The following is a 27,996-nucleotide window of genomic DNA, read 5'->3' on the forward strand; positions in this document are numbered from 1 at the left end:
ATAATAAAAATAATTTATATGAAGCAGATATTGCTGTATTTAAATGGCAAAATACAGATACTCTAATTTAAAAGACGGAAACTAAGATCAATAAAACGATATAAAAACATCTCAGTTTTATAGCAGTTTTTTCCTAATCTTTGCAGATTAGCCTTGTTAATATTTAACACAGATATTAGACACAAGCTACTTCCTTTTAAAAGCATTATGGACAGAGGGTGAGCATTTTGTTCTGTGAAACAGCAGCTTAAATAAATAGTTTAATAATGACAGAAAACAGCATCTGCCATGACAAGGACAGCGAGAAATGCATGTCTTTGATGCTCCAGTAAGATATAAAGAATTGTGTCCACCCTGATTGCTTTGCTGTGATTTAATTGCTGTCAGAATATACATCTCTTTAAGAGTGATCTTGAATCTTAAAGTTGTTTTTAGGCTATTGAAATGCACCATACGATTGCAGTTTTTGTCATCAGTACAGTGCCTTCTTGTGTATTCAAAATTATGTTACTGAAGTTTGTGTCTACTTACAGAATTATAGCATTTTACATTTATTTAGCATTAGCGTTTAACTTTTTGTTCTGTGCAGCTCTCAAGTAAAAAAACTGTGACAACAGCAATAGTTTAATGGTGACAACAGCATCTGCCATGTCAAGGACAGGAATAAATGCAAGTCATTGATGTTCCAATTTAGTATAAAGAATGTGATTGTTTTGAAGGACACCCAGTAGTAAGAAAAGCAGATGCAGAGGCAGACTGTAGTGAACGGCATTTACGGGGACGAGCACTCAAGCACACACAGACAGGCTTATTATGACAGCTGTCACTCTCTATTTCAATTTACCACACTGATGTTGGCCGAGTAGTTTATATTTAAAGGGAACAAATTGAGCCCAGGACGGCAGGTTTTGGTTTGAGGGAGTCTGTTTAATGTTTGACTTTGATTTGGGAGTACATGGCGCTGATGGAGATCAGGTTACAAAAACTCATATTTTTCTGTAATATTTAATATATGACTATATGAGATTACATACTGGTCAATGATTACAGAATAGTATCTATCTGGTTATGTAATATGTATTTTTGAAACATCATGTATTTTATGTTACTGTATGTTAAACGGCCACAGATTACAAGTCATGTTATCACAGTTAAGAGTTTAAGTGATGTGTTAAACAGTGTGTTTGCGGGGTCTAAAAAAATCTTAATATCTAGTCTTAAAGCTACTGAAACACTGTGTTGTAGGTCTTAAATCATTTTTAACAGGTCTTAATTTTTCTTTGTTCTTGTATAGCTACCCAATCCATTAACACCCATACACTCTAAAAAATGCTGGGTTGGTTTTTTAACCCAAATGCTGGGTTGAGACTGCTAGGTTACAAAATTGGGTTGATTTAACCTTGATAACCCGGCAGTGCTGGGTTGGAAAACGCGGACGTGAAAGAGAGCACGCACGTCACGTCTGCATGCAGGCACATCAGCACGAGAAACCGCCATTTTCTTTCGACTTTCGAGGGAACCGAGCAAAATTTTGTCTTAGACGTAAGTTGTTTAGTGTGTATTTAACTATTTTTATAAGAAATAACACACATAGTTTACTGTATCATGTATATGCACGTGCTTTTTTTTTTTTTTTTTTTTAAACCTAACGACTTAGCATCACGGCCGACCTGTCTCGCCTCACGGCTGACCTGTAATTGCCCAACGGCCGAACTGTTGCTCTGCCTCACGGCCGACCTGTCCTCGCCTCACGGCCGACCTGTCCTCGCCCCACGACCGAACGTTGCTCCGCCTCACGGCCGACCTGTGATCGCCCCACGGCCGAACGTTGCTCCGCCTCACGGCCGACCTGTCCTCGCCTCACGGACGACCTGTGATCGCCCCACGGCTGGGTTAAGCGTGTAACCCAACTTGTTGGGTTAATTTAACCCAGCGTTGGGTTTGTCCCTTTTTTACCCAGCGCTGGGTTACCAAACAACCCATATTGGGTTGTTTTCAACCCAGCTGTTTTTAGAGTGTATAATCATCAACAATCCATCTGAATAAAACTTTTAACTTTTTATTTAAAAATAGCATTTAATTACTTTCCTTACAGTAATATTTGCTTAAAACTTTTTGTTTACTGCCGAGGATACTGACCTGACCTATATATATTTTTTATTGTTAATTTATTAATATTGTAGACTAAAGTAATTGACAGCTATGTTTTGTTCTACTCTTGGTAAGGGTTATAGAGTTTGTGAATGAATACATTTGAAGATTAATAAAACAATATTCAAACTAAATTGTTATTATTGTATTAATTATAGATATTAAGTTTAACCTTATATAACAAAAAAAATGTTGAAACCTGACTCATTTATAAAAAATAAAAGTAACATAAAAACATCATCATCATCATCATCATCATCATCATCATTTCATACTGTTTATTTATTAAATCAATGCATCCTTGGTGAGCGTTATTGTGTGTGTATGTGTGTGTGTGTGTGTATTTTAAACATTATTTGTAATATTAAAATATATCTATAATATATTTATTATATATATAATTATTATATTTATTTTCTAGTATATTGGAATTGCTTAAAATCTGAATGCAATATACACAATTTTTGCAATCTTTGTTTGTTCCTGTTTGGAATTGTTTACGAATCTTATAAGTTTATATCAAAATGTCCATCTGCTAACTGTTCCCAAACTATATGTTAATGTAATGTAAATGTTTCCCCAAACTAAGATTCAGGATCCGATCCAGACATCGTCCCAGAATGTCCCAACATTCCTCTAACAGACAGAGTGGACTGTTTTCCTGACGGCGGTGCATCTCAGGTATACAGCACTGAATATCTCCTACATTACACACAGACACCCAACATGCTTTTCTGAACATTCCTCGTGTCTCCTTACAGCAAAAATGTTTGGAAAGAGCCTGTTGCTGGAGCCCCCTGGAGGAGACCAACGTCCCCTGGTGCTTCTTCTCCAAAAATCACGGCTACACCGTGGACAGCGTAAGCCATCCTGACAACACACGTGAGTATTGCAACAAGACGTACTGTAATAAAACAGTATATGCAGTATTTATCACTGGGTTTCAGATAAGTCTCTTTTGTCATGAGCCAGTTATTCTGAGATTATTGTAATGTTGGCATAGCTGATTTCACCAATCAGCAAGGTTAAATCAGGGGAACACTCTCTCTTCTTCATTATTTCTGTTACTTTTGCATGTGGTGTGAAACACATTCCAGAGCTTTTGGTGGTAAATAAAAGTGTATTAATTTGCATAATAAAAAGTATATTACATATTTCATGGCTTGCTAAAGAAGCAGTACTATTACTTAAGCTCATAATAAATATTGAAATAACCCTTATAAGGATGAAATAACCCTTATAAACTCTTTATGTAATCTTATGTAAATGTTTGTGTTGCGGACGTTATTGATCTTGACTGATGAGGAGAGTTTAGAGATAAAATGGTTTCTATGGTTTCTCACATATACATGAGCAGTATCATTACATGAGTAGCAGTGTGACATGGATGTATATCAGTACTGCTGGGAGGCGTATGTCTGCTTGGTACCCCAGCCGTAATATATTGTACAGCCATATTTCACTGCTACAAGTGTGATATTTCATTTATACAACAGTACAGTGGCATAATCCTGTGTATAAAAAAGCTAATCAAACACAGAGAGTTTTTAAATCCTTTTTATATGAGGAACTACTTTCTTCCGCCACTCATGCACATCTGCAGCTGAACAGAAGAAACTGTTGCTACTTTACCAACTTCACTTCAGGGCTAGTATTGGAATGATTCTCTAGCGTTATGTCTAAAGTAATGACAAAACAGGTGATTTTGCTCACATTTGAAGATTATAAGGCTGAACGTCATGAAATGCCATCAGTCTACAGAGATTTCCCAGTATTTCTCTGTTGCAATTGGAGATTACAATAATTAACCACGAAAAAGCTTATGCAAAGCAAACACTACCAGATTACAATGGCATAAATTCAGCACTACAACATGCAAAAGAGAGAGATCGACTGAGAATGTCACTTGCCTGTTTTATAATGATTTGATCAGCTGTAATTTGAAATCTATGCTGAGAAAACTTTGAGTTTTTCTCCACTAATGACTTTTTGTGCGGTCTCTGTCGCCACCCTGTGGCGGAATGTCAACCATCAATTTCTTTGCTCTGCTCAGTATGACAGGCTGATGAAATTATTAATATTTTAAAATAAGCACTATCCTTATAAATAAACTGCATAGTTGCAATCTAAACAACTACATTCTTGCCCAAAAAAGCCTCAAAAGTACATTATGTTGTCCAACAGCTGCAATATTTGTCAAACTGAAGTGAGTTTATTGATCTGCTGTCACTCTATGTGGATTGAGTAATACACAAGGGTGAGGAAGCTGTATGAGTGCTGTTATTGCAGAATATCACATGGCTATCAGCCAATCAGATTCGAGAACCAGACAGAACTGTTGTATAACTATATATAGTTATGGTGATTTTATTACTGTCTGAACAAAAACACAACATGGCTGTATAAACTTCTTTATTTTGACAAAATCAAGAATGTTTGGTGATTTAATTGCTGTCTGAATATACATCTCTGAGTTTCTAAAGGAGATCTTTAGAAGTTTCTAAAGTGTCTTCTTGTGTGTTCAAAATTATGTATACAGTGTCTTCTTGTGTGTTCAAAATTATATAATTGAAATGCTAGAAAGTTTGTGTTTTCATATTCAGAATAATAGCATTTTTGCATTTATTTAGCATTAAAGCTATGTTTAAAATGACTAGCTGAACTGAAAATGTTTTGGTTTCAATGGACTTGATTAAAAAAATGTTGTGATTACGCACTATAGTTTTTGCTAACACTTTCTTTTGACACAATTCACGCTATTAACAAACCATTAACAACAACAAACTGACTTTCAGCTAAATAAACTACTACTGACTACAAAGCTACTACTACTTCTTATTAATAGTTAATAAGGTAGTCGCTGGGATTAGGTATTAGGTAGGATAAAAGTACCTATTTTACCCCTTTTTCAAGATTTAAGATAAGTCTTTTGTATCTCCAGAATGTGTCTGTAAAGTTTCAGCTCAAAACACCCATCATATTATTTATTATAACTTTCAGAATATTGGAACTTGCTGCTTTGAACACAGTGTGGATTTGGATCCTATTTTAACGTCAGGAAATTAAAAAAAAGAGACTTGTTGTGTTTATATCACTTCAATATGACAGTGGACACACTATACCTACACAGTTATGTCCAAACAACTTACAAAGATGATTTTCATCATAGGTGACCTTTAATATTTGGTAGGTAATAAGCCAGCAGTTGATTGAATGAATTGTGACCTAAAATAAAGTGTTTCCAAGTTGTAGCTTTTTCACTTTTAACTTGTAATAAATGTACAGAATAATAAAGGGACTAAGCCGGAAAGAAACTGAATAAATTAATGAATGTAATGGACAGTATTCTATAGGAAGTAAAGCTGTCAATTCACATAAAGGTCATGAAAAAAATGTTTGTTTTTGTATAGATATCGAGGCCAAGCTGACAAGAATGAATGCTCCATCTCTGTTTGGAGCTGATATTAAGGATTTGACCTTCCACGGTGAAATGCAGACAGAAAACCGCTTTCGATTTAAGGTCTGTTTACGAACTGACCCAAATAGTCACGGTGTCATGTATACAATGGGTAAACACGTATATAATGGTGTGCGATTGTGTTTTTTGTCTACCAGATCACCGATGCAAAGCAAAACAGGTTTGAAGTTCCTCATGAACACGTGCAAGTCCCTTCCAACCCACCCACCGGTCCCTTAAAATACAAAGTAGAGGTCATCCAGAAGCCCTTTGGGCTGAGAATCTGGAGAACAACGCCACAAAAACTCCTGTGAGTGCTTTCTCTCTTCCTTTTCAAATGCAGATCATATGTTGACTCCTTGCGTATTGCTAACAATGCAGCACAGAATCATTTCAGAGGGTTTCTTTGACTAAATGAAAAATCACAATAACAGCGAGAAGACTGAAATTAAAGGCATGAAAGAATCCAGAGAGAGAGAGAGAGAGAGAGCCTGAAGCAATGCAAACAAGGTTTTTTTCTGTAAAGTCTCGACGTCTACATGCTGTTGATGGAAATTGGTTTGTTTCCTTTAGTTGTTGTCTGCCTTTGTGCGTAGGTTTTCTGTGTACTTTGAAAATATACAGGCAGGTATAGGGTTAGTTATGAGTAGGCCCACATGCAATCTGCGTGCGCAGAATTCTGCAGATTTTAAGCCCATCATTGATTCTGTTTATTTACTTGTTTAAATGTGTGCAAATTTATATTTATTCAGTTTTTAAATTATTTTTAGGTAATATTATTGACTAATATGAAAATATTTATATGATTTATTTACAATACAGTTTGTAAAGCAATATTTTCTGTCTTGTAGTAGAGATATTATATGAGAGACTTGCTTTGTTTACCAAATAAAGCGGATCTAATCGGATTTGCATTGTAAACATTAAATACAAGTTATAAAGGTGTTACTTTTTAGTTCATATATTAACGTTTTAGTTATAATACTCCCAAAATCATTTAGCATAAATCCGCAGATTTTTTCCAAAATTCTGCACAGAAATAGCAAAAAATGTCCGTATGACCGTTGTAATGAGTCTTAGTTCTCACACGTTGTATTTGATCCTTTGTAAGCAGGACTGGGAAGGTTACTTTTTAAAAGTTTTTCATTAAAGATTACCAAACATGTACTTTAAAATGTATTTTGTTAGATTACATAGGTTTAGTAACTTAAAGGTGCAGTAGGTGATCTGCCAAAATGCTAATCGTTTAGCATAATATCTTTGAAACAAAGTCCCTCCCCTGCCGTCCAAAGCCACGCCTCCTGATATCATGAATGCGCATATTAAAGAGGAAGAAGACCCACTACATCATGTCATTTGCCAGTTAGAAAACTTTACAGTACTTTATAATACTACAATTCCCAATGAAAAACTATTATATCTAGCAGGTTTTCAGTTGTGTAGCAAGCAAAACGCGCTTTGTTCTTGAACCATGCAGTGTAAATGCAGCCATAGTAATCAAAAATTTTATTAAAACCTATTTAAAATGTAATTATAACAAAAAAAACTGTTATATTTTGGGTAAAACTGTATTTTGATGGTCCATTTGAGTATACTGTCTGCTTAATATCTGTTGATACTGACATTCAACATACATTTAACTGACTATAAGAAACTTTGAAAGTACATGCCAACTTACACTAACCCTAACCCCAACCTAACAGTTTATTTATAATTTAATGAGAATTAGTTACATTTACATTTACATTTACATTTAGTCATTTAGCAGACGCTTTTATCCAAAGCGACTTACAAATGAGGACAAGGAAGCAATTTACACAACTATAAGAGCAGCAGTGAACAAGTGCTATAGACAAGTTTCAGGTGTGTAAAGTCTAAGAAGCAAAGCATTAGTAAAAAATTTTTGAAAAAAAGTTGACATGTAGATGCAATTTAATTAAATTCAACAAACAGACCATCAAAATAAAGTGCGACCATATTTTGTATTTACATGTATTTCCTTACTCCCCAGCCCAGTTCATAAGTCACAGTAACTAACAAGCCTGCTTCATGCTTGCTGCATGTCACATATAGTTTTTGTAACATTTGAAAGAAACGTTTAAAGAAAGCAAAGTGCCTCTGCACAGTATATTGAAAGCATTGCCTAAACACTAGCATTTCCCTTTACATGATTATTGCCCTATTGTCTGTGTGTTGCAATAACATTCAATGAGGATTCAGTAATCTTTTATCTCCTGACATTTATGACTTAAATCCCTAATAAGAATTGTGTTACTCATAGGAACGCATGGCTCACATTGAGGTTTCAGCATATATTGATATTTCATAAAGACTTTACGTGTCCAATATTCTAATCTTATCTGGGGTGAACTCAAAGCAGAGCTTCTGATAAAGAGGTGCTTGAGTCAGACAAACTATTCGTGGCTATCAATTGAGCTCTGGAGAATAAGTAGATCCTAACACTTTCAAAATAATAATCCATTAGTTAATGTTAGTTTAGGTTAATGGATTTACTTAAATGAAGAAACAATGAACAATACAGTATTTACTAATCTTTGTTAACGTTAGTTAATGGAAATAAAGTTGTTTATTGTTCATTCATGTTAACTCGCAGTGCATTAACCAATGTTAACAAGCACAACTTTGGAGTTTAATAACAGAATAATGAATGTTGCACTATTCAATTCAATTCAATTCAATTCACCTTTATTTGTATAGCGCTTATACAATGTAGATTGTGTCAAAGCAGCTTCACATAAAAGGTCACAGTAAATAGGAACAGTGTAGTTCAGTTTGTAGTGTTTAAGTTCAGTTCAGTTCAGCTCAGTTCAGTGTGGTTTAATAATCACTACTGACAGTCCAAACACTGAAGAGAAAATCCAACGATGCGCAGCTCTATAGATCCCGAACTATGCAAGCCAGTGGCGACAGCGGAGAGGGAAAAAAAACTTCACTAATTGGCGAAAGTGAAGAAAAGAAAAAATCTTGAGAGAAACCAGGCTCAGTTGGGCACGGCCATTTTAATTTCTCCGCTGGCCAAACGTCTTGTGCAGAGCTGCAGTCTCAGTGGCGGAGGCTGGAAGCTGGCCTCAGCGAAGACTCGTCTGTCTATTGAGCGTCACAGAAATCAGTCTCATGTTCTCCACTCCTCCATGACCATCACAGTAGCTGCTCAGGATACGGCCTGGTCCAGGATATGGAAACCTTGGGATCATCTAGTTGTTGGTCTTGGATCGAATCAGTGACTCTGCATAGTCTGAGGGCCTCGGGAAGAGTATCCCCGGGTGGAAATGGAGAATAAAGAGAATAATTAGCGTAGCTACTGTTCATAGTGTATATAAACAAGATGGAGAACCTGTGTGGAAGCCCGCTAAGTGGTGCACTGAGTGTATGCTTTACTAAACAGATAGGTCTTTAATCTAGTTTTGAATTGGGAGAGTGTGTCTGAGCCTCGGACGTTATCAGGAAGGCTATTCCAGAATTTAGGAGCTATAAATGAGAAGGCTCGAAATCCTTTACTCGACTTTGCTATTCTAGGTACTACCAGAAGCCCTAAGTTTTGAGATCTTAAGGAGCGAATTGAATTGTAGCAAGACAGAAGATTGGTTAGATAAACAGGAGCTAGATTATTTAAAGCTTTGTAGGTAAGAAGCAATATTTTAAATTCAATACAAACTTAACAGGCAGCCAGTGTAAGGAGGATAAAATTGGGGTGATGTGATCAAATTTTCTAGACCTGGTAAGAACTCTGGCAGCTGCATTTTGTACTAATTGAAGTTTGTTAATAGAGGATGCTGGGCAGCCAGCAAACAGTGCATTACAGTAGTCCAGCCTAGAAGTCATAAAAGCATGGACTAGCTTTTCTGCATCTGAGATGGATAGCATACTTCGTAACTTAGCAATATTTCTCAGATGAAAGAAAGCTATGATTAATTAATGTTGTGTAAGCTTTGTTCATTAGTTCATATTAGTAAATATATGAACTAATGGACCATTATTTTAAAGTAAACATTTTTTCTTCAACATAAATAATACGTCTATCAGCTGATGTTATAAAATTTTCTTGTGGTTTGGATATTTTTCAGTGCTTTGGGACTTTATTTCTTTATTTAAAGACTCACTTGAATGGTGAACTTACAGGTACAGTCAATCGACATGTTTTTTATTTCCATCAATTCCATCAATTGCTATTTACCATAACTGTTGTAAATAAATGTAGAATATATAAAACTATATATAAAACTATATATATATATATATATATATATATATATATATATATATATATATATATATACAGTTAAATTCAGAATAATTATCCCCCTTAACATTTTTCTTGCCTTTTTAAATATTTCCCAAATGATGTTTAACAGAGCAAGGAAATTTTCACAGTATGTCTGATAATATTTTTTCTTCTGGTGAAAGTCTTATTTGCTTTATTTCGACCAAAATAAAAGAAGTTTTTATTTTTTTAAATCCATTTTAAGGTCAAAATTATTAGCCCATTTAACTTATATTTGTTAACATTGTTTATGTATATTATATATATATTGTTACGACCCCCTCGTTTAAGTCGCAGCATAAAAGAGCTCAGACAGCAAAATGATCTATATGAAACTTATTTATTTTACATAGACTAATAGAACAACAAATCAAGCAAACAAACAAATGTCCATGTATAGTAAAGAATAAAATTATTTATTTAATTATTTATTTTGTATTTATTTATTTATATTTTGTATTAAATAATACAATAAAGAAGATAAAGAACTTAAGCTATAATCACAACTAACTTTAACTACATGATATAAATAATGCAAAATAAAGCCTTAAGGTTATAGAATGAAAGAGATGGTCTTGACATGAGGACGTCCAAGTAGCCACACCATCCTCCAGAAGCTAGCACAACACGGCTTATTTATATGCTTTAAATCAATTGATGAGCAAGCAGGCATCCAATCAGGACCTGCCACATCCAAATTGAAATCTTGGGGTCGTCATATAGTGACAAAAAGATAGATAAGTGGAGAAAGAAAATAGCGACCTTGGTCTATATGGTTCTTTATTGAATAATTAAAGGCATGACAGGAGACCATCTCTTTAAGAAAATTTTTTTGATGTCGCAAATGCGTGTGTTTTTTGTTCCATTTCATAAAGTCCCCACACTTTTTGAATCCAATACACATGTTATATTCAACACCACGTTATAAGTGTGATGCAGGATTTATATCAACTTGCTTGCTACAGCTTCTCTTCTTGTCTTGCTGCGTCAGGTTTGACACCACCATTGGGCCGCTGGTTTTTGCTGATCAGTACCTTCAGCTCTCAGCTAAACTCCCCTCTCACAATATTTATGGCCTCGGAGAGCACGTCCATCAGACCTTCCGCCATGACACCAACTGGAGGACCTGGCCTATCTTCACAAGAGACTCTTTTCCCAACGGCGTGAGTCTTAACATTTAGATCATGAGTGTTTTCAGAGTATTCCACACCAATATGCAAATTTATCAGTGAATTGTCGTCTGGGCAATCAATCAATGTTTTTTGTGGTCCAGATTTCACTGGTCATGTGTATATTGGTTTGGAATCCTAATCAATCAATCAATTAATCAGTTAATTGATTTATTATATTTTTATTAATAATATTATTATATATTATTGTTATTATTATTATTGTTGTTGTTATTATTATGTATTTATTTATTTATTTAAATTGTTAAATTATTATAATTATTATTTTAAAAGTTTAATATATATTTTTTTGGCTTTTTAAATTTTATTTATTTATTATTATTATTATTTATTATTTATTTTGTTAAGTTATTATTATTATTATTATTATTATTATTATTATTATTATTATTATTAATTTTTATTTTTATTTTTATTTTTATTTTTATAATTTATTATTATTTTGCTTTTTAATTAATTTATTATTATTATTATTATTATTATTGTTATTATTATTATTATTATTATTATTGTTATTATTATTATTATTATTATTATTATTTCTTTACTTTTTGTTAAGTTATTATTATAATTAATATTTCAAAATGTTAATATATATATATATATATATATATATATATATATATATATATATATATATATATATATATATATATATATATATATATATATATATTATAATTTATATTTTTTTGCTTTTTAAAATTTATTTATTATTATTCTTTCTTATTTGTTTTATTATTATTATTGTTATTATTATTATTATTATTATTATTTATTTTTGTAAAGTTATTATTGTCATTATAATAATTATTAATTACTTTTATTAATTTTTGTTAAGTTATTATTATTATTATTATTATTATTATTATTTTACATTTTTATTCTTTTTATAATGTATTATAATGTATTTTATAATGTATTATTATTTTGCTTTTAAAATTTGTTTATTATTATTATTATTATTATTATTATTATTATTATTATTATTATTATTATGTAAATATTATTATTACATTTTTTGGCTGAGAAAAAAATCTGTAGTCTGAGGGTTAAAAAAAGAACTAATATTTATAAATTCACCTTTAAAGATTTCCAAATAAGCTCTAAACCAGGGGTGTCCAATCTTTTTCTTATGAAGGTCCAGAAACAACTTTATTGAGGGTGGTGGGTGGAAGGTAAATACCAAACTTTATTACATTAAAGTTGCCATGGGTAATTTCCTTATTTATTTAACAAATTTTTTAAAAAGTAGAAAACGTTGCTTTATATTATCTAATGCAATATTATTGAAAACAATTTAGAATGAAACTATTACAGTAGTTCAATGCCGAATACAGTCAAGCTGCACCTGGTTTTGTCAAGTGGCTGTATTTACTTTTAAAAATCGGATTCATTTACATTTAATTAAAACAAATAATTTTAGTTTGCTTTTTTGAAGCTCAGCAATAAAACACACAACAAAAAAGGTTATATTAAATTAGAAATGACGATCTAAGGGCATTTGCGCCAGCCTTCCTCATCATTCTCATTCTCTTCTCAGATTGGATGGCAGGCTAAATGAAAGATTACCATGGTCCAACTTTGGCCTGCGCGACCTAGTTTGGGCTTCTCTGCTCTAAACTGTGCAGACTTCTAATAAAAAAAAATTGTTTTGCTTAATATATGTGCTTAACATTCTAATTCTATCATTCTTAATAAATTTGCTTAATATTTTAATGATTTTTGTCATAAAATAAATCATTGATTTTGACTTATACAATGTATTTTTGCCTATTTCCAAAAATAAAAAGGCCCAAAACATTTTAATGCCATTGCTGATTAAAGGTTTGTGACTGTAAACCTTTAAAAAAAATGCAAAAGCAGCACTGAAGAATCATACAACTTTCTGAGGTCATTTGAATGGAAATGAAATATCATTTATATACTGATAACTGAATCAGTGAGTCAAGAACTGCATCTGTCTGATTCATAAACACATGATTTAGAATAACATTGCTTCTTTTCTAAGGGGATCTTTTGTGGATGTCAAGATTTTCTGAGAATAGCATCTTACAAACATTGCTTGATGTCAGAAGAGCTTAATTATAGTGCATTAGTCGTATGGAAAAGCATTGTAATGATTTTCTTGTCAAATACGAGCTGAGAAGCTTCAGCATCGACAGGAGTAGCTGTGTAATTTTTATAAATAACATTTCTCTTTGCATGATTGTCAAAATATTGCCTGATTATGTGCTGCAGAAACAATCGGTGATATAGAAATGTGTATTTTCTGATATTTATGACTTTATAACTTAAAAATTATGGTCAAAATAGGAATGATTCATTGTAGAGCTTGTAGCTTATGTCAAATGTATGGCGATGTGTCATAAGGAGTGCAAATCTGAGGTTCTTTTCAAAACTGACATCCTAATATGAGAAAAAATATTATGTATTTTACCATTTACAGAAGATTTACAGATGATGGGTGTTATTCTGTGTATTAACACATTTTATTGTTATGTGATTATGTGTATTATTAACAGGTATTTTTAGAATTATATTCATTTGATAATATATTAATGTTTTATGATTATACTTTATTTATTTATTTATTCATTTATTTATATTTTGTATTTATATTTATATTTACATTTATATTTTGTATTTATATTTTTACTCATTTATTTATTTGTTATTTATTTATATTTTTATTTACGATTTTATTTATATTTTACTTATTTATTTATTTGTTTTTTATTTATTTATTTTTATATTTTATTTATATTTTTATGTGTATTTTTACTTATTTGTTTTATTTTATTTATTTATATTTTGTAATTGTATTTTTATTGATATGTTGTATTTATATTTTTACCGATTTATTAATTTTTTATATATTTATTAATATTTTTACTTAATATTAATACTATATATTTTTTTTTATGTATACTTTTATTTTTATTTATTTTTATTTATTCATTTATGTATATTTTGCAATTATATTTTTATAAAAAAATTTATTTATGTTTTTATTTATATTTTTGCCTATTTTTATTTGTTTTTTATTTATGTATTTTTATGTATATATGTATTTATGTATATTTTTATATTTTTATTATTTATTTATTAATTTATTTAATCATATTTTTATTTGTATTTTTGCTTATTTATTCATTTATTTGTTATTTATTTATTTATAAATAATACATGCAGTTTAGATTGTGTTGTCATTTTTACATAATTTTTTTATGACAATTAAATATTTCACCCATACTTTGACATCTTTTTTTCACTAACCTCATCTGAAACATGAATAACCATTATTTCTATCTATATTTTACAATATATTTTGTAAATCCAATTTGGTGCAGACGTTGTGTTTGACCCTTAAATACTTCACATGAAGCCTCTTTTTAGATTACATTGGCACGTGGGGTCAAACTCATCGAATATCCTGGCATCTGTATTAAAAGATCATAAGACATACATTTTCTAAAATGTCTCATAAATTGATTTAAAAGTTGAAATATACCATCACAAATATACTATCTCTTTTTTTCTATTCAGGGCACACACAACCTTTACGGCCACTACCCTTATTTTACGTGTCTGGAAGATGAGAGCGGTCAATCCATTGGCGTTTTCCTCATGAACAGCAATGCTATGGGTAAATATTCAGGGTGTCCGCAGGGTTTAGGTCCTGAAATTTAGGTTAAGTCTTGAAATTTTGTCTTGTATGCCTTACAATCATTAAAAAAATTTCCAAGTCAATGTAAAGCTACCCAGTAAGGTCCACACACCAATCCAATCACCTGCAATCCGTCTCAATAAAACTTTTAGCAAAACTCAATTGATAATTATGTTGACCATTATGGTTTAATCATCTTCCTTACAATAACACTTGTTTAAAGAGCCCCTATTATGTATTATAAAAGGTCATATTTTGGTGTTGGGGGTCTCCAACAACAGGCGGATATGTAAGCAAGGTCAAAAACACTTGTCAATTTGCACTTGTGACTCCCATATGATTTGTTCAGCGATTAATTTTTTGTGCTAATCTGTGGTGATTAGTCCAAAGACCCAGTCTGTTGCAAAAGGTCAAATGCGTTCAGTGTGAACACCTCAAAATGTTTTGTTGATAAAGTGTACTGTATGTATACAACTAGGGTTTGCTGGATTTAACACATTATTTAATATACATTGACCGGCCACTTTATTGGGTACACCTAACTAGAATCGGATTGGCCCCCCTTTTGCCTTCAGAACTACCTTTATTCCTCAAAGATTTTGGTCCATATTGACTTGATAGTATCACACAGTTGCTGCAGATTTGTTGGCTGCACATCCATGATGCGAATCTCCAGTTCCACCACATCCCAAAGGTGCTCTATTGGATTGAGAGCTGGTGACTGTGGAGGCCATTTGAGTACACTGAACTCATTGTCATGTTCAAGAAACCAGTCTGAGATGATTCACGCTTTATGACATAGTGCATTATCCTGCTGGTAGTAGCCATCAGAAGATGGGTACACTGTGGTCATAAAGTGATGGACGTGGTCAGCAACAATACTCAGGTAGGCTGTGACGTTGACAAGATGCTCAGCTGGTACTCATGGGCCCAAAGTGTGCCAAGAAAAAATATCCCCCACACCATTACACCACCACTAGCCTAAACCATTGATACAAGGCAGGATGGATCCATGCTTTCATGTTGTTGATGCCAAATTCTGACCCTACCATCTTTTGGTGTCCTATTTTGCTGAGCCTGTGTGAAGTGTAGCCTTAGTTTCTCGTTCTTAACTGACAGGAGTGGCGCTCCGTGTGGTTTTCTGCTGCTGTAGCCCATCCACCTCAAGGTTGGACGTGTTGTGCGTTCAGAGATGCTCTTCTGCAGACCTCGGTTGTAACAAGTGCTTTTTTGAGTTACTGTTGACTTTCTATCAGCTGGAACCAGTCTTTGTGTACACAGATGTGCAGACGATCCCTTGATCATGTCTACATGCCTAAATGCTTTGAGTTTCTGCATTGAGTTGCTGTTAATGAGCAGTTGAACAGGTGTACCTAATAAAGTGGCCAGTAAATGTATGTGGTTAAAAAATAACTAATTAGATTTATTTATTTTTTAAATGGCCCATTCGAAAAAAAAATCCTCAGTGTTTAGCCCAATATAATCTGAAATGTCATTCAGAATGATCTTAAAAAGGTCTTAAAAAGTCTTAAATTTGAGTTGGTGAAACCTTCAGAAGCTCTGCTACACAAAATCCTCTTTTTATTTAGTCATTGTAATAACAATTTTTTTTTCATATTGCATAGTCAGTCACAAACATGAACCTTTCCATAAGTCATCTGTAATAATATAAGATGTGACGTTTGTGCCCAGCATGTATAGTGCAATTTGATAATGGCTGCTTTTGTTAAAGGTTAGCAAATTAGAGCCATTTAAGTTGTTTATGTCTGTCTGTTATGTGTGTGTGTGTGTGTGTGTGTGTGTGTGTGTGTGTGTGTGTGTGTGTGTGCGTGTGTGTGTGTGTGTGTGTGTGCGCACAGAGGTGACTATCCAGCCGGCTCCAGCTGTAACCTTCCGGACTATCGGAGGGGTTTTGGACTTTTATGTCCTGGTTGGAGACACACCGGAGGCAGTGGTGGACGAGTTCACAAAGGTGAGTGTTGTTGACCGATATAAATAGACGCAGTGGAAACACTTGTAGGTGGATTTGCACACTGAAAAAAAAAAGCTTTCCTTGCCTAGACAGGGTGTCTATGGGGTCTTAAATGTAAAAAGTACCTTAAAAAGTATTAAAAAGTCTTAAATGCTATTTTACAAGGTATTAACTTTGGTATCAGTATGCTAAAGTTTACCTGAATTTATGCTTTGGATATTGGGATGTGGGCAATGCCATGGCGCAATGGGTAGCATGTTCACCTCGCAGCAAGAAGGTTGCTGGTTCGAGCCCTGGCTGGGCCAGTTGGCATTTCTGTGAGAAGTTTGCATGTTCTCCCTGTGTTCGCATGGGTTTCCTCCGGGTGCTCCGGTTTCCCCCTCAAGTCCAGACATGTGGTATAGGTGAATTGGGTAGCTAAAATTGTCCGTAGTGTATGTGTGTGAATGAGAGTGTATGGATGTTTCCCAGTGATGGGTTGCAGATGGAAGGGCATCCGCTGCGTAAAACATATGCTGTATAAGTTGGCGGTTCATTCCGCTGTGGAAACCCCAGGTTAATAAAGGGACTTGTCTGAAAAGAAAATGAATGAATGAATGAATATTGGGATGTTGTGTAGTTTATAAAATCAAAAGTTTCTGCTAGATTTGACATTGCACTGCTTTGTTTACTGCAGTAACCAGGGAAACAGTGTCATTCCTGCTGTTGTAAAGGTGCCATCTGCTGGATTGACCTTTTTATTCAGTATGCCAACAATGTTTTAGTTTAGGATTAGTTTCTTGCAATCAGTATTTAGTAAATATATTGCACGTTAAAATGTTGACAATGTTACTGGTTGAAGTCTAAATTGGTGATGAGGTCTTGAAATCTATCCAAAGAGCCATAAAAAGGGTCTTAAAAATCTTAAATTAATATTTCTTTTCAGAAATAATGTGCCAAAAATAAGTGAAGTTTTTCTTAAAACAAGCAAAATTATCTTGTTTTTCCTTTTGTTATAAGATTGTTTTTCCTTTTGCTTACCCCATTAGTAGATTGTATTTCAATGCCCGTTTGCCTTGCCTTGCCTAGAATAAACATATTTTATTTCAATTTTTTATTTCAATTAGTTACCATGATATAATCACACTTGTATTTCATTCGAAGTACTAAAGTAACTATCAATAAATTTGAAAAATACAAATAAAAACTCAATCAAACCTGATCTAAAATGGAAATAAAACATTCACACTTTAAGTGTTTATAATTATGAGAATAATTCAAAATAATTCAAAAAGAAAAATATTAAATACAAATACTGATCCTTTGATGACTTTAACAGAAACATTCTGCTGGTCAATACTGCAACAGAGTCATCAGGATTCCTCTGTGAACTTATAAGAACTTTTTCAATGCTAATTAACATTAACATAAAATCGTATAGGCCGATATAGTTACCAAGATATGATTTCTTAATTGTTTTTCTTTGTAGTTCTAAAGTAACTACCAATACATTTAAAAAAAAAAGTAAAACTAAATCAATAATAATAATAATAATAATAATAATAATAATACTGAACCGCTGTGGCGACCCTTGATTTATAAAGGGACTAAGCCGAAAAGAAAATTAATTTAATAATAATAATAATAATAATAATAATAATAATAATTGTAACTAGTTAAGTTAAAATAAAATAATAATTATTTCATTAAAAAATTATTTAAAAAAAACTATATATATATATATATATATATATATATATATATATATATATATATATATATATATATATATATATATATATATATATATATATATATATATATATTGTTAACTAGCTATTACAAGCATTCTGCTGGTCTGGTCAATAAAAACTAAATCAAACTTTAACTAGAACAAAAATAAATACAATAATTTAGAATATTTAAAATAAAATAAAATGTAATAAAATTGTATTAAAATAAATATAATAATAATAATTATTAATTATTATTTATATTATTAATAAATAAATAAATAATAATAATAATGATAATAATACATTTATATTAATAATAATAATAATAATAATAATAATAATAATAATAATACATTTATATTATTATTAATAATGATAATAATAATAATAATAATAATAATAATACATTTATATTATTATTAATAATGATAATAATAATAATAATAATAATAATAATAATAATAATAATACATTTATATTATTAATAATAATAATAATAATAATAATAATAATAATAATAATAATAATAATAATAATAATAATACATTTATATAATTAATAATAATAATAATAATAATAATAATAATAATAATAATAATAATACATTTATGATAATAATAATAATAATAATAATAATAATAATAATAATAATATATTTATAATAATAATAATAATAATAATAATAATAATAATAATAATAATAATACATTTATAATAATAATAATAATAATAATAATAATAATATATTTATAATATTAATAATAATAATAATAATAATAATAATAATAATAATACATTTATAATAATAATAATAATAATAATAATAATAATTATAATAATAATAATATATTTATAATAATAATAATAATAATAATAATAATAATAATACATTTATAATAATAATAATAATAATAATAATAATAATAATAATAATAATAATATATGATAAAAATATATAGTCGTTTGATCTCCTTATTTATTGTTAAGCAACTGTTACAAGCATTCTGCTGGTCATTATTGCAACAGAGTCATCAGGATCCCTTCACGAACTTCTGAAAAGTTGGTCAATGCTGATTAAGATTAAAGTAAAACAGTATAGGCCCAGATGAAGCGTGCAGATCCGCCTGAGGGAGTCCTGTGATGTCGAGCGTGTTTAACATTTGCTTTATATGTCTCCAGCTGATTGGCAGGCCTTTCATCCCTCCATACTGGTCTCTGGGCTTCCAGCTCTCTCGCTGGGACTACGGTAGCCTGGATGAGGTCAAAACAGTGGTGGAGAGAAACCGAGAGGCCGGCATACCATACGTAAGTGTTGTAAATAATAAATATAGAAACTGCACAAGTGACTTACACTAAAATGAAAACCATAACGCTTGGTTTGGGAACACTTAATAATAACTACACACTATAAATCATGTATTAAGCATCAGCAAATAGTTAATTCATTATATGTTAAGCATTAACTCTACATTAATAGATGTTATTCTTGACTAATGATTGTATTTTCATACTATGTTAATGATTCATTTTTTTCAATACTAAATTAAGTATTGCATTATTTACAAACCAGTTAATTAAGAATAGTCGGTATTTTTATAGATCATTTAGATTGCGTTAGTAAATGATTAATAAACTTAAATTAATAAATCAAAATTAGCATTCATATATTAGTTACCAAGATATAATCACACCTTTTTCCATTAAAATACTAAAGTAACTACCTATAAATCGAGAAAAAATACAAATAAAAACTAATCCAAACTTGAACTAAAATGGAAATGAAGCATACACAGTTTAAGTGTTTTTAATTATGATAACAAATAAAAATAATTAGTATTAAAAAAAAAATGCAGTGCTTCCCACAGCTTTGAAATATACTTGTGGTGATAACCGGATTGGAACACCATTTACCCACATCACGTATATAGTTAACTATATGCGACAAACAAAACGAACAAACAAAAGACTGTTGAAATAAACGAGAAATACTTCTATGCTATTTAGGAGCCATGGACACCCACTGACAGGTAAAATCTGCTTCTCTCTCTTTCAAGTTCAAAGCAAACTTGAATGCCAAAGCATTTTAGAAATGTGTAGAAAAAAGCCTATGTAATATATTAACATCATCAAATTAATAAAATACTCAGCAAATGGGAAATAAATGACAGAAAATGTAATAAAAACAGACAATATCTCTAAAAATGATTATAATTGCAAGATTAAAACGAGTAGATTTTTTTTTTAAATAAAGCAAATACGTTTTTGATGTCGTTTCGTCCTCTCAGTATATATAGAAAAGTATTTTGGAGTCGTTTAGATAAATGTATCTATTATTTACCTTTTCTTTTAGTAATGGCTGTGCACGCTGTCTGCTGTGAAACCTGGCAGAAAGTAGTTTTTAATTAAAGAATAATGCAAAAACGCATATGAGTTTTAGAAATTGAATGCAAAATTTGAATCGCGGACATTTTAGGAGATTTAGAAGGTTTCAGGGCACGTAAAACTGTCTGCACAAGTGTGGACAGGTCTCCCAGGCACAGAACGAAACTGGTAAACGAGAGAAGATTTTCCACTACTTAATCGATCGCGTGTGTTTGGTCATATTGAGCAGATACAAAAGGTGTAAAAGGATGTTAATAATAGTGAAAAAAAGTGTTACTAAATATACCTGGGCGGCCTACCCAAGTAAAGTCTATGTGGGGGAAGCACTGAAATGTAAAGCAAAAATACTGATTCTTTGATGAGGTTTATTGTTAAGTAGCTGGTATTAAATAAATAAATAAATAAATTACTTAATTAGTTATGTAAAAAAATGGTCTTTTGATCTCCTTATTTATTGTTAAACAGCTGGTATTAAATAAATAAATAAATATATAAATTATTATAAAGTATGAAAAAACAGTTTTTTATCTCCTTATTTATTGTTAAGCAACTAGTATTAAATAAGTAAATAAATAAAACTATTAATTAATGTATTAAAAATATTAATATTGACATTAATATTAATATTGATATTGAAATTGATATTAATATTAATATTAATCGACTAATAATAGTATTATTATTATTATTATTATTATTATTATTATTATTATTATTATTATTATTATTATATTGTTAAGCAGTTGGTATTAAATAAATAAATCATTAAATAAATAAATAAATAAATAAATAAATAAATATAAAGTATGAAAAAAATTGTCTTTTTATCTTCTTATTTATTGTTAAGCAGCTGATATTAAATAAATAAGTAAATAAGTAAACAAATAAGTAAACAAACAAACAAATAAATAAATAAATAAAAAAGATAACTAGATAATTAAATTTTTTTATAATAAATAAATAAATAAATAAAGTATACAAAAACAGGGTCTTTTAATCTCCGTGTTTATTGTTATGCAGCTGGTATTAAATAAAAAAATAAAAATGAAAATAATTATAGTAAACAAATAATGCAAATAAATGGTCTTGATCTCCTTATTTGTTGTTATACAACTGGTATTAAATAAACAAATAATTAAAAATAATAAGATAATAATAAATACAAATAAAGTATGCAAAGTATGTCTTTTGATCTATTTATTTTTTGTTAAGCAGCTGTTACACGCATTCTGCTGGTCATTACTGCAACAGAGTCATCAGGATCTCTTCACGGTCAAATGAAAACTTTATCATTGCTAATTAAGATTAAAGTAAGGAGGGTCTCCGCTTTGTTCGGCAAAACTCTTTTCCACCCAGCACTTCAAAAACCCACAGAACAAAGCTTACCATTCATGAATAATGACGCCGCATATGTCAATCGCACCTATATATGCTGTTAGAAGCGTTTAGCGCCTTATGGTAAGGTTCTAATTGCCGAAAGATATACCGAAGTCCGATGTTTGATGTCATTTGAACAAAGAGGGCATTAGCATGTCAGGGTATTGCATCTCCATCTGATTAGCATGGGGAAATTACTGGCAGGAGAGTCTCACCATCTGCTGATGCTTGATGGAAGTCAAAAGCATCGAGGATGAAATCAAAACAGACAACGGTGAAGTGACAGAGCCGGCGTGCAAAATATCAGCCGTAAAGTGTAAATACTCAAGTGGCTGTTGAATATTCAGAGCATAATTGATGTGTTTTGGACAACCGTGGCCTGAGTGTAACTGCACAGTTGCCACTTAGTGGTCAGTAACAGAATTGTTTTGGCATATAACGTCAATGTAAAAAATGCAGGATTCCACACAGATCCTTTGTCTCGACACAAGTCGATTGAGTTAATTTAATTGTTTTTTACAAATTTAAGTGGATTGAACATAAAACAATTAGCCCCCCCCCCCCCCCCCCCAAAAAATAATGTAAGAATTGTGTTCGTTCGACTCATTTAATTAAGTAGTTTGAACAAGCCGCAAATCTTGGACCCTTAATTGCTGTAGCAGTTTTATTTATTGTATTATTGTACAAAAAGAAGCAAACAACTACGCCATCTCTTCACTGCTAAAGTGTTTACTGATGTGAGGGGCGGGGCAACCTGTCAATCACATGATATATACCAAAAAAACATGCGGAGAGTTGGCGGTTCGATTCCAACTTGCCAGTTCGAGTTGGGTGGTGTAGGACCGGCAGGGTTACTTTGGTGCCGTGACCCGGATAGGAGTGACGTTTAGGGGGTGAGTGTAACAGAGGCCAACTAGTGAAGTGCTGTGCAGGTAAACCTCACTCCTCTGACCTCTAAAAGGTGCTCTAGAGACAGACAATAAAGGCCATGGTCTTTAGCCTTCTCGTTATAGCAACCGACTCCCATGCGGAGAGTCGCTGGTTCGATTCCAGCTCGAAGCAGGTTGGGTGGTGTAGGACCAGCGGGGTTACATTTTGGTTGCCGTGACCCGGATAGGTGTGAGGTTTAGGGAGTGAGTGTAGCAGAGATTAGCTAGTGAAGTGCTGTGCAGGAAATTCTCACTCCTATGACCTCTAAAAGGTGCTCTAGCGACAAACAATAGAGGCTGTGATCTTTAGCCTCTTTGTTAGAGCAACCGACTCCCATGCGGAGGGTCGCGAGTTTGATCCCAGCTCGAAGCTGGTTAAGTGGTGTAGAACCAGCGGGGTTACATTGGTGCCGTGACCCGGATAGGTGTGAGGTTTAGGGAGTGAGTGTAACAGAGGCCAGCCAGTGAAGTGCTGTGCAGGAAACCCTCACAAAGCAACCAACTCCCATGCGGAAAGTGTAGGACCAGCAATCACAAGTAGGCATCTTTGAACAGTTGTCAGTGCTACAAGGTACAAGTTAGAGATGGCAGAATTGCTGTGTTTAATATGTTTACAATGTCCTCTATCTGTATCCATTTTTACAACTTTTACCATATAATTTTATGGGTTGTCATTGACTCAAAACCGATCACAATAACGTAAAGAGATAGTTCACCCCACACAACAATGAAAATTACCTCATCATTTACCCTCCCTCATCTGGTTTTATACCTTTTTTATGAGATATATTATAAGATTATAAGATATTTTATAAGATATTTTGAAGAATGCTGATTGTTTGCACCATTTGAGTTCATAATAGGAACAAAAAACAATTATAATATGAAAGTCAATGGGTGCCAGCTACCAGCATTCTTCAAAATATCTTCTTTTATGTCCAACGGATATGCATGGATCTGTAGCATGTATAAAGAAACTCAAATAGGTTTTGAACATGTGAAGGGAAAGTAAATGAGTAAATCTGGGCATACTGTCCCTTTAAATACCTTGTCCAACTTCTCTAATATGACATTACAATCAAACAGCGTAATCAGAGAATGCAGAAATTAAAATCTCAAAGTAGCATGGTCATTTATGTCTATATATTTTGTTTTCCAGGACGTTCAGTACACTGACATTGACTACATGGAGGACAAAAAGATCTTTACCTATGATTTGGTGAAATTTGCGGATCTGCCCAATTTTGCTGACTACATGCATGATAAAGGACAGAAATACATTGTCATACTGGTAAGACATTGATATTGTGGGTTTATATATACTGTATAATGGTATCATATTTATACTACTTAACCTTTGAGTGCTGTTTGGGGATGTTTTCATCCACTCTGGGGTGATTTCTACTTTAAATTCAGCCACAACTTTCTCTGTGTTTCAGCAAATGGTATGATTTTTGGTGACAAATCTTAATTTGACACATATTTTGGGAAAAGGTTTAGATTTTTTTTTTATTCAACAATACACTCAAATTTACTACCCTTTCGTTATATTTGTGGCTGTTTTTGCCCTATTGATGATGCATGCTTATATGCCGTCATGGCTTTGCAATAAAAAATGTAATTATAATGGAAGTCAATGCAAAAACGGCCTCAAATGGTAGTCCATTTGAACAGTACACAAGGGTTAATAGGTTGGCCAGTAACTTCTTACTTTTGGACAGTGGCAAATTTTGAGTCATTTAGCTGAATATGATTTTATTTGAGAGTATTTAGCTGTTCAGTTGAGCATCTCTAAGTATTTTCTTGATTACAGGATCCTGCCGTATCCACAGGGCGAAGGATAAACGGACCGTATGAAACAGTCGACAGGGGACATGCAGCTAAAGTTTGGGTCACTGAACCAGATGGTGAAACGCCTCTGGTGGGAGAGGTAAAAATCCTCCATATATACTTCTGATTGTGACATTTTGTTGGATTATTTGTTTTTGATGGTTAACTGACCCCCCCAAAAAAACTAAATGTTTCACATGACCATTGTTTTGATAGTTGTAGTGTAGTTGTTTGATAATGTGTACTGTCGACATATCTGTGTATTGTGCAACAAGAAATATGCTGAGCAGTCTGATCTGGATTCAAATAGTTAATTTATTATTATAAATATACAAAAAATCCTTATCAATAAATCTTAAATCATTTATTTGAAGTGTTGAATTGATGAAAAAGTTTAATTGATTAAAAGCATAATTTTCAAAATAATAAAAAATACGTAATAATAATAATAATAATAATAATAATAATAATAATAATAATAATAACAATAGTAATAATAACAATAACAATAATAGTAATAATAATAATAATAATAACATTAATAATAATAATAACAATAGCAATAATAACAATAATGACGATAATAATAATAATAATAATAATAATAATAATAATAATAATAATAATAATCATAGTAGTAGTAATAATAATAATAATGATAATAACAATAACAATAAAATAATAATAATAATAATAATAATAATAATAATAATAATAATAATAGTAAATAAATAACAGTAAAAAATATTACTACCAATAGTAATAATAATAAAAATAATTATTATTATAGTAATAATATAAATAATAATAATAATAATAATAATAATTATTATTATTATTATTATTATTATTATTATTATTATTATTATTATTATTATTACTAGTAATAGTAGTATTTTATTACTGTTATTTTATTTATTATTGTTATTATTATTATTATTATATGAATGCATTAATGTTTAATGTATAATTAATGTTCAGTAATTATAATAATTATTATTATTGATACTACTAATAATAATAACAACAACGACAACAATAAATCAATATAATAGAATAATTTCTAAAGGATCATCTAACGCTGAAGACTGAAGACTTATGCTTAAACATGTATTTAAGACTAAATATCCACTACCACATAACTGTTATTATGCATATATTATATTATTATACATATTACAGTAAGTACACACACTAACCTAAGACAGATACATGTATATATGAAAGGATTTACTGTAAGTTTCTCACCATGGCCACATTAAATGTTAACAAGCACAGTAAAATCAGTGATAATATTATTACTATATTAAACAATAGGTCAAAGTTTACAAACCGCTTGTTAAGTGTGACGTCATACGAATTGGCTTCCTGGTCCAATCGCTATATCGCTAACTGAATGGGGAAACTCATCAAATGGTAATAATAAACATTTACAAAGCGCTGTAATACTTTCGCACTATGTATGTCCATGCCTTATATCAGATGGCCAGAAAGTGATTACTTTTTTATTAATTTTTTAAATATTGGTGTCTGTGATGCAGCAAGTCCAGAGACTGTTGTGTACACCCTGATTTTATAGAAAATTCACTTTAATGTGTGATACAGCTAAAAAGTGGTCATAAATGAATATTTCCTCAATTCAAATGAGTAGCGGCTTGGACCCGGAAATAGTATTCCATACGTCACCGATACGTCACGACTTAACAAGTGTATAAGGTTTCATTAGTAAATGTTAGTTCAAGAGTTCCCACTTAAATATGCTTGGCGTTTAAAGCAGGTTTGTCATGCTGTCCCGGGAGAGAACCCTGAGCTCGGAGATATTTGAGCCCAGGGCTCCCGCCCAGTCAATAAGCATATCAGGAGATCCGAGATCAGGTAGGTCTCGAGAGCTCCCCCTTTAGAAAAGGAGGAGATGGGGTGGAAGGGGGGATCCTTCCAAACGAAGATAGAGCAGTAGGAAGAAAATGATCCATTTATAGTAAACTAGGATCACTCTGATTGGATTAGATTACTATTAGTTAACTCGAAATTAGTTTATGAAACTTCACTTAATGTATATACTAACATTAAGTTATTATTAGCAATACTTCTACAGCATTTATTAATCATAGTTCAACGTTTACTAATGCCTTATTAAAATCCAAATTCATGCTTAGTTAAAGCACCGTGAATGACATGAACTAACAATGAGCAACTTTATTTAAATTAACTAATGTTAACTAATGCAACCTTACTGTAAAGTGTTACCAGAAATGCTAATGATGTTAATACATGTATGTTTGAAATATATGTTAATAAATTATATTGTAAATACATTTTAAATTGTGATAATATTACTGTTTTTTACTGTAAATGCGGCCATGGTGAGTAGCTTTGTCATAGCATATCTATTTATATCTCTCTTATACTAAGTATAATTAGTAACAGTTATGTGGTCGAGGAAAATAAGTGTCATTTTCTAAAGAGTATAAATAAAGAGATGGTGAGTAAGTGCAAGATAAAATGGACATCTGCTGTTGCCATGTGATTTCCATGAGGAAGGACATTAATTTAACATCTGCAACCTTGGGTTAGATCATATATCAATCACCCCTCAGGGCAATAAGGCACATATCACATGGCAAAATTATCACTTGTGATTATGTGGCCGATTAGGCACCGCCAGATGCTAATTGCTTTTTTATAGTTTTATTTCGGGTCAATGTTTACATCGATTTTGCATTAGAGTTTAATATCACGCTCAGAGCCATGTGAGATGAGGAAAAGAAAAGTACACAAGAGGCAATGGAAATGCCAGCGGCTTAAACACATAAAGGCGTAAATAAACTGCAACATATAGACAGGCTCTTATTGCAGCACTCAGAGTGTCATGACTGACAGATTGTGATGTTTGTGAATGCCAGAAAAATAAGAAAATATTAATTATTCTTGTTTTTTATTATCATTTTTTTATTTATGCATTCCATTTCGCTTTATTTTTATGCCATTTAAGCGCATTCTAATAATTAAAAAAGAGAAATTAATCATTCAAAATTTTTATT

At 31.5% G+C, this 27,996-nt stretch overlaps 1 protein-coding gene across 1 annotated transcript in view; it reads left to right on the top strand.

Moving 5' to 3' along the window:
• si (sucrase-isomaltase (alpha-glucosidase)) overlaps positions 1–27,996 on the top strand; it is a 178,207-nt gene that overhangs the window by 5,478 nt on the left and 144,733 nt on the right. Inside the window, exons 3-12 of the mRNA XM_056478595.1 lie at positions 2,741–2,832; positions 2,913–3,033; positions 5,562–5,671; positions 5,767–5,918; positions 10,882–11,053; positions 14,630–14,729; positions 16,610–16,722; positions 19,617–19,742; positions 24,285–24,416; positions 24,939–25,055. Of these exons, the coding sequence (XP_056334570.1) occupies positions 2,741–2,832; positions 2,913–3,033; positions 5,562–5,671; positions 5,767–5,918; positions 10,882–11,053; positions 14,630–14,729; positions 16,610–16,722; positions 19,617–19,742; positions 24,285–24,416; positions 24,939–25,055 (1,235 nt within the window). The remainder of the gene's footprint in view (positions 1–2,740; positions 2,833–2,912; positions 3,034–5,561; positions 5,672–5,766; positions 5,919–10,881; positions 11,054–14,629; positions 14,730–16,609; positions 16,723–19,616; positions 19,743–24,284; positions 24,417–24,938; positions 25,056–27,996) is intronic.

The sequence above is a fragment of the Danio aesculapii genome, chromosome 18 (genome assembly GCF_903798145.1).
Source record: "Danio aesculapii chromosome 18, fDanAes4.1, whole genome shotgun sequence".
NCBI lineage: Eukaryota > Metazoa > Chordata > Actinopteri > Cypriniformes > Danionidae > Danio > Danio aesculapii.